This window comes from Chanos chanos, chromosome 14 (genome assembly GCF_902362185.1).
Source record: "Chanos chanos chromosome 14, fChaCha1.1, whole genome shotgun sequence".
Taxonomy (NCBI): Eukaryota; Metazoa; Chordata; class Actinopteri; order Gonorynchiformes; family Chanidae; genus Chanos; species Chanos chanos.
The window spans coordinates 6,283,172-6,291,878 of record NC_044508.1 but is presented as its reverse complement, the minus strand read 5'-3'; the positions used below and the strand labels follow the sequence as shown (position 1 = coordinate 6,291,878).

The 8,707-nt window shown below is 39.7% G+C and overlaps 1 protein-coding gene across 1 annotated transcript; it reads right to left on the bottom strand.

Moving 5' to 3' along the window:
* Positions 1-412: 412 nt before the first annotated feature.
* Positions 413-7,305, bottom strand: cdk7 (cyclin-dependent kinase 7). Its single transcript, XM_030791658.1, has 12 exons — positions 7,235-7,305; positions 6,934-6,993; positions 6,493-6,526; positions 6,231-6,298; positions 6,049-6,117; positions 3,616-3,726; positions 3,241-3,359; positions 3,013-3,112; positions 2,732-2,818; positions 1,616-1,765; positions 834-978; positions 413-557 (listed from the first exon to the last, which is right to left on the bottom strand). The coding sequence occupies exons 1-12, from the start codon at positions 7,298-7,300 to the stop codon at positions 529-531; spliced, it is 1,038 nt and encodes a 345-aa protein (XP_030647518.1). The 5' UTR covers positions 7,301-7,305; the 3' UTR covers positions 413-528.
* Between the last annotated feature and the right edge of the window lie 1,402 nt (positions 7,306-8,707).

Below are 8,707 nucleotides of genomic sequence, written 5' to 3'. Positions count from 1 at the left end.
ATATGACCTCGGTCACACTGGTGTGAGAGTTCTGTTTGTGGTTTGTCGGTGACCCAGAAATCTGACCAAGACAGACACACACGTGAATGCCGGAAACGAGGAAAAGTGCAATTGCCTTTTCGACCTTCAACAATCAGAGATGCTAAGATGTTGCCGATGAAAAAACAGGTCAATCAATTTTTCATTATGAGTCTCTCTATTACATTCATTCAGCAGTTTGTTGTGAGCAAAAATGTTACAGGAGAGAATCACTGGAGCGTAATAAAAAAAGTGACAACACAAACCTGTTCCCTTTTTTTTAATAATTTAATTATCTACACTACATGTAAAAAAAAATAGTATGACAAGTCAACTGAACAACAATATTTCTGTTCCAAAGAGGTTTCAACTCACCAAAATCATTTAAATGAAAGTGAAGGGCACATGTATTTTACATTATCTGTAGAGAATCTCTTCAGCAGCAGGTGTGATCACATGGCTCAGAGACATTGAGGAAAAAAAAAGAAAGAAATGGTCCCATCGCACCATTTAAAATACCAGCTTCTTCTTTAGGGCAACTGAACAAAAGACAAGAAAAAAAGAGAGAGAGAGAGAAAGCAATCAGGATAACCTGTATAACTCAGGCCAAGACATAAGGTCTCCATCAACATGGGTTATTCAGTTCAACATCCTGGCTCAAGCTACATTGTCTCAAGCAAACATCTGTTGTTTTCCAAAAAAACTAAAAAAAAAAAGGCAGCATTGAGTAAATTTTGATTACACAGTATATGAGAAGATTAATACTATGTGTTTTTGTATATCATTATGCGCTGTGCCTTGCGTGTATGTCTTACCGTCTTCGATTCCATCGCGTTTTCTCTTTATCCCTATGGTGAGGTTCTCCTTCTCTTTCAGGGCCTCGGCTGAAGCGTTTGGTCGCGGGAGCTGGGGGCCCGGGGTGGGGCCAGGTCTGTTGCTGAAGTATCTCATTTTCAAAGCCTGAGAGAAGAATTCTCGAATAAATCCCCAAACATTCTTGTATTCAAAAATAATTCCCACTCATACATCTTAGTAGTTAATTAAAACAGAGCTCTATGTTGCAACTGCCAAAAACGTTTTTTTTTTCCCCCTTCATTAAATGCTCGAATAAGAATGATGTCGGATCGAGATTTAGACAACGTCCCTTAAGTTAACGTTAAGATAGACTTGACCATGAATAATGTGTCTTGGTGCACTTATTGGTAAATGTTTTTAACACACATGCATACGCTCTTCACAGTGGGTCATGATAGATTACTTTTACAGACAGAGAGAAATCTCTGTATCCACCCAAACATTTCAGCTCAACACTGAAAAGACAAAAACACTCGGGATTTTCTCCCCTCCTCCAACTTGCATGCGTCTGCAAATTACATTAAGTCATCTTAAATGTTCTGGTTTGAACACACAAAAATTGAACATGTCCCAACAACTTATCGGTGGACGAAAGAGTTCCATTATCGATTCAATCCACTTTGGAAACTTGTGAAGGCATGAAGGCATTTTACGGTTGTTCTGTTTGGCTAGTACAGAACTGTCCCCACTCATCACTACCGGGCGGGTTGGTGATCCCGACTCAGGCATTGGCAACGGTTACCTGAGTGGCTGTGATTCGAGTGCAGGGGTTAAAGGTGAACAGTCCCTGTAGTAGCTCCAGGAGGTCATCTCCCGCCGCGCTGAAAATGTGCTCCAGAGGAGTGCCCGGGAAGGTTTTAAAGCACACGTAGTCGGGAAGGCTCGTCATTCCCTTTGACAGACACACACACACACACACACACACACAAACAGACACACACTCAGACATTTAACAGCGTATTCAGTATGGACCTATCAAAATATAGGTTTGCTGTTTGCGTCCAAGGTCCAAGACTCATGCCTTTGAATGACTCACACTAGACCAGCAGAAGTATACAGGAGACAGCAGAACGCTGCTCCATGGCCACAATATGTGGACAACAAACTGTTTGGCACACTGGTATCCCATGTGTGGGCGCGATTCTGCATTCCTCTACTACTTTGCAAGAGCAATATGAACGAGATGAGGAATCTCTCAACAGCGAGAAAGAGGTGAGAGAGAGACTTTTAAAGTATCACCCCGACCTTTCGCTGTTTCAATACAACTATGGGAAATAGCACCGATTCTGTTGATTTCTTATTCTATTTACACACATGCTTCCATAAATATTTCACTCTGCATTCTCCTGGACATCATTAAGTGCAGATTTTGGCAAATTTGTGTTTGTAGAATCCTCATGTGTGTTCAGTAAGAGACACTGCACTCCAGAAGAATACAATACACCCACACATACACACAGACATACACACACACCAGTAGATGGAAACTGATTTAAAAAATCCATAATAATCTGACAAAAAGTGATTGGACACAGATGTGGAGCGATTCTTTTGCCAAGCTGCGTCGAGGCGTCCAAGAATCCTTGTGAGGCTAACATAAGACCTCATAACGCTGGGATAACTTCGCAAAGATCATTTCAGTTTCGCTTCAAAGCCAAATAAATCCCATTAAAATACATGAGAAATATGGTGACTACAACAATGCATTTGTTGGGCAAAACATAATGCCAGTCAAACTCACGACTGGCGTGTTTTTGATTACAGCTGAGTAAGAAAATTGACAATATTTAGAAAAAAAAAAAAATCAACCTGTAATCAAAGGACAAAATTGAAGTCATAAAAAGAGAAAAGAGCTTACTGGCCACGTCTCTTCTGTTGGTGTCCCCAAAGCTTCAAATATCTTTGTCAGCTGGTCCAAGTCTGAATCTCCAGCTAAAAATGGTAACTGATGGAAAAATGAAAAACATCATTTATATTACAAATAGGACTCAAAAGCTCATCAGCAACTTCTTTTTGTAACAATTACCGAGACTGTCAAATACTGAGAAGTTGAAAAGTGTGTGTGTGTGTGTGCGTGCGCGTGTGTTCGGGTGCATGAAGTTCTTTGATCGCGCCCATTGTGAAGGTCATGTGACATACTCGGAGGAGGAGCTCGGCAAGGATACAGCCCACTGCCCACATGTCCACGCCCACTCCGTACATCCTTGCCCCAAAGAGCAACTCGGGAGCACGGTACCATCTGACAGAATACATGAATACATTTGAAAAGTTAGCAAGTTGTGAATAAAAAATCTAAAAAAAAAAGAAGTTAATTTTACATAAAGGATGTATAAATGCAGTTTTTTTGTCACTGATAGAAACACAAACCTTGTCACTACTTGATGGGTGTAGACCCTGTTTGGACTCCCAAAGGCTTTTGCTAATCCAAAATCAGCAAGCTTCAACACTCCATTTTCATCAAGCAGTAAATTGTTTGGTTTCAAATCCTACGCAACAGAGTGTAAACAAACCATAAATCAATCGTTCATACATTTGAAATGCCTTCCATAAAAAGGAAAAGCAGAACAAACAAACAAACAAAAAAAACATGATAAGCAGTTCTGTGTCAGAACAGCATATGGAAAATTAAAAAAGGAGGAACAGTTTTTTTTTTCAACGGCTATGCATATCAATGCACTTTGTAGTTTAACTTAACTGAATATTAAACATCATGGAAGTTTATGTGTGGCCCCAAGCCCTTACTCTGTGTAGAATCCAATGGTGATGTAGGTATTCTAAGCCCTGTAGAGTCATAAGAATGTAGGCTTTGATGTTGGCTGGAGTCAGTACCAAACTGGTATCTTTGATAATGACCTTAAAAGGGAAAAAAAAAAAAAATCACTTCATGCAACATTTCAACACTCAGCAAATGCTAAATAACAGACACGGAAGAAACTGGAAGAAACTGTCTGCTCAGCATTTGTTAACCTCGTTTCCACATATAAATGATAACGATCATTTCAATATTTAATAAGTTAAAAGCGATGTTAAATAAAAACGTTTTAACAAGGTTCTTTTCAGAAGCACTAAGCATCACTCTGTGTGTTAATATTCTGGAAGCAGTACTTTCGATTGTGTTGCATATTTGCAATAATGCTCTTGGTAGAAAAGCAAGATATAAGATTGTTACAGTAGTCCAATCTAGAAGGAAATCTAGCTGATAGAAATCATGGATGACGGTAGAGATATTTCGGAGGGGATAGTAAGCAGTTTTGCAGATGCTGCTGATGTGGTTTTTAAAACTAAGATTGCTGTCAAAAACAAGTCCCAGGTTCTTGATGTGGTTTTTGGCTTTCCGGGACAACGAGTCTATGATATGCCAGCATGCATCTCCTCTATGTTTCGTTTGCAATAACAAGAACCTCTGTTTTATCTTTACTGACATACAAGACATTCTGAGACGTCCGCAAGCTTAGGTTATCTATGCACAGACCGCTAGATGAACAACTACAGATGAACAACAACTATGGAAGGTCGCCCCGAGACCTTCGAGAAGTGCCGTTTCAGTTCTATCACGGGCACGAAAGCCAGGCTGAACATTTTTATTGAGATAAACTGTATTGAGATTGTCGTTAAGGTGGAGGAACACGACCTCCTCGATTATTTTGCGAAGAGGGAAGGAAGGAAGACCAGAGACCGGTCCTCAGTCACTAAGCACAGTGGGGTCAAAATTTCTTTTCCTCAGCAGAGGCCTGACAACAGTTGTTTTAAGGCCGTGAGAATAAATTCCTTGCCGTCGTGACTCATTAACAATAGTCAGGACACCAACTGAAAATAAGCTTGGAACCTGTTTAAAAAAGCTCATGGGTACACGGTCAAGAAGTTTTCGGGAGACGTTTAACTTCAGTAAGGATTTGGGGTCAGCTGCTGAAAACGAGGACAGATTGCTTTTTGCACTGCTTACTGAACTAAAAGATCAGATTTCCAGCACTGTATCCTATGTGACTCAAATCTGATAAAGGCACAGAAACAGAATATGGACAGAGTCCATAAACAGGCTATGTTTTGCTCAGCAGCAGTCGGCATAAAGTTCCATCATCATAAATTAATTTGCCTGTTGTTTGCAAGGACTGTCTAACTTGATAAATGCCTTGTTGAAGGCCAAAACCATTAGGGAGGCGCTATTGATTTTTTTAAGTGCCATCCTCCATTAAGTTTTGGGGTCATCTGCTCACTCCTCACTCTTAATGCTTTTGATCTGTCATTCCTGATTTTTCAGCTAAAATTTAAGCAGAGTTCAAGCTGCAGGCACCAACTAGAGTTGGCCAGACTTGTTCTGCGCATGATAAAAGTACACCGGAGAGCTTATTTCAACCCGGGAGTTAAAAAAAACGCACTCGGACGAATTCCGCAATTTCTCACGCTGGAATGCTGCCTTTGATGTTCAGAACCACCGAATTCTCAGCTGCAGCTCATGAATTACACGCAGAAAAAGTGCTCCGACGCCCCCGAGAGTAACCAAACTTCTTCAGATTGAAACAACGACGAAAAATTGAGACCAATTCTGACGCAATATTTCTGCAAAGGATAGTTCTGGGTTCAAATGGCCAAATTTGTGGTCAACTGTGCATAACAAACCAAGTTTAATTAATTTTAAAAGAGAGAGGTTCTTGGAAGCAGAGAAAATATGAGTAAATGGTTAAATGGCGTGATACGGAGCAGAATTCATTTTGCATTCTTACCGCAGTCTTTCCCTTATGAGGCACTTGAACCTGACTGACGCGGTTATTGCAAGTTGCTTTGGTTAAAAGCATCTGCTAAGTGCCATATTGTAAATTGTAAAAGATCAGTGCTGTAAGGTATTGCAATATCTAAGCTTTGTCAAGAAGAGACTATTAAATTTTATTTGGGGGGGGGGGGGGGTACTAATCAAATCATCAGACACAACTGCACACATGTAAAACAATTTTATGGTGAGTGGTTATGACTAGGCTATATATTTAAATTTCTCCACTAGTAGAACGAAAGAGTAACATAACATACAGGACCTGAACCACTGACACATTATAACTGATCAGCAACACAACGCAGTCACTGTTAGGGCCCTAGATGAAAGGCAGGGCCTGACTGACAAAAGACTTATAATAATTAAAACATCTGGAGCCATCTCAAATGATATCTATGGATATGACCCACCTCAAGATCTGTTTCCATATAATCGAAGACGAGACTGATATTAGATTTGTGTCCGAAGGCATCCAGAAGCTAGGAGAGATATCAAAAAGAATATCCATGAACGCTGAGAAAATTGGAAAGCGTAATTCTATTATGGACTTCATTCGCCAGAATCGAATCATGCAAGTTAGTGGATCACTTACGCCGATGATGTTTGGATGACTTAGTTCTTGGAGCAGTTTAATTTCTCGAAGGGCAGTTCTATTAATGCCTGTAACAATAATAAGCACCTCATTTGGGGCAGGAATGTTTCAGTGAAAATACTTGATTTAAGAAAATACTTCTGCCTCGTTATTACAACCAACATCTGCGAAGCTCTCTCCAATTCCCATTAATACAGCTGGAGTACGTAGGTACAAAATATCGGTCCATGCAGGGACAGCATCTAAAATGAATGGCACTTACCATCTTTTGCCTCAGTTCTGTGTCCAACCTTAATCTGTGACGACAATAAAACACGTATATGAATAATGGGACTAGGTCATCAGTACAAGACAGCGAGCGGTGCATTAGCGTAATTAAAGTATTTTTGTATGTTTCTCTCATGTATAAACAAGATTGCTCGAGTGTTTCTATTTGAACCGTAATGTTATCCACTGTCCCTGTTTTTACACAGAGATTGCCCAACTAATGGCCTCTTCACAAGGACATTACCGGTAGTTTACTGAAATTCAACTACACATTCATGCGCAACAAATGTGAATCTGCCAATTACTGTACATTATTGGTAGGGTAAGATTTCTGCATGCGTCATACACGAGCACGAATGAGCCATCAGATTCAAACTAGGGCTGGTTCTCTTGTGCAGACAGCCCAAACGTCTCATTCTATTGTCAAACATATTACCTTCTTAATGGCAACTATGGTGTTTGTTGTCTTATCCCGTGCTTTGTAAACTGTGGCAAACTGTAACATACAAACAAATATTAGCATGCTATATAAACGAAACAGTATTACGGTTCTTAAATGGCTTAATTTAGACTCATGTGAAGTTTACATCCTCATTGTGTCATGTCCTGTAGCGTGCAAAGGTGCCGAACAAGTCCGGTCTTTAACGCCCGAGCTAACAACTGTAGTTTGAACACTATTCAACATTTAGCAGTCTTGCACAGCTTAACATAACTGAGCTAAAGGGGGCTTCTATTACCTGACCCTCTCCAAGAAAGTCCAACTTTTCGTATCGTTTCGCTCTGGATTTTACATCCAGCGCCATGTTTCCGCTTCCAAACTATTCTTTGCAGAAGGACAACTTCCGACTTTGTTAAAAGCCCCAAACCACTTCCGGGTGAAATTATGTCAAAGTTTGTTTTTTTTTCGGTCCGCCGACTCAGGATATGCTCTTGCACTATACTCGTTTAACACAGCAGGCTTAAAGTTATTTGTTATATGTATTTTATCGACCTATGTGAGTGCCATAGCAGGTTTACGATCCATTAGTTTACGCTGATGGGTTTCACACATACTGCGACTTGCGTCAATACTGGAACATGACCGGCAGGGGTCTCTGTTGTCAACCAAACTTATTCCTGTCCCAAGTTTTTGTATTGACATTGACTGACAGCAGTAAAATGATCTGTATCCTTGCACCATCATAATCCAGCCGCTGCTAATTAGACAGCAGGGCACAGTAATGCGCATGGTGGAGAGGTTTTGTCAGTTTGTTTGAAGAATCCTTGGAAAAGAGTAACCTCAAATTATTACCAGGTGTAGTGGGTCTTGTTATGCAAAGACTGACAGACAATTGGACTATCTAAACCAGCAGTGATTTAGTGAGAACAATAGGATGTTCACTTCTCTTTTTTGCCTCTCAGCAAGACAAAAAAAGAGCACTTTTAAATCAGGTCAATATGTATTACAGTCTTCTCAGACTAGGTTCACATATTTTTATTTCTTGATAGGAAGCCACTTACTGCAAATTGTTCACATTGTCACCAGATCTTCAGGCAAAAGTATGTTACTTCCACAAAAATGAGAATGAAAACAGATTTCAAAAGTATTTTAAGAATACTGAGATCTGATCACTCACATTTTCCTCCTTTAATGAGATTCAGATTGATAACTGTTAAATGAGGCATGAAATAAAAGGACCCCATAAGTCCTGTATGAAGCTTGCCAGTATTTAGACCAATGAATTATGAATGTTTCTAACATGCCAACAAATTTGTATGTTCTTCTCCAAAATATATTTAGAGGTCTCAGCAGTAACAGTTTAGGAACAGTTTGGTGGAACTTGAGAAGTTTGTGAACTTGAATAATGTTTTTGTGGTACAAGGATGGTTTCTGCCTAACCAGAGAAAACTTTTCCAGAAGTAATTGCTCAAGAGATCACCATCATTTACAGTAGTTGGAAGTATCAGTCATTTTTCTCTCTTGGAATTATATTCAGAGTTCAGAGCCAGTTACACTTACTGTTGAAACATGTTTTAAAAAGACCATTATTAGGTGGAATCAATTATTTTCATAACTTGAAGTAACAATGATCTGTTTCGTGGGAAAAGATACATTTGGACTGTGTGAAACCTATGTTTCCTGTAGCCCCACTCTGAAACCATATTTCCTTTTCAATTGCATTTTTTTATTTGACTTGTTTACTGTACACTTTGTAACACCGTCAACAGTT

What these genes read in the sequence shown, in the direction of transcription:
- cdk7 (XM_030791658.1), bottom strand. Translation starts at nt 7,300, where the DNA reads ATGGCGCTGGATGTAAAATCCAGAGCGAAACGATACGAAAAGTTGGAC. An exon ending in GTCATCCAAACATCATCGGC is followed by an intron (nt 6,118 to 6,230) that starts GTAAGTGATCCA and finishes TATCTCTCCTAG; the next exon opens with CTTCTGGATGCCTTCGGACA. An exon ending in ACCCATCAAGTAGTGACAAG is followed by an intron (nt 3,113 to 3,240) that starts GTTTGTGTTTCT and finishes GTATTCTGTCAG; the next exon opens with ATGGTACCGTGCTCCCGAGT.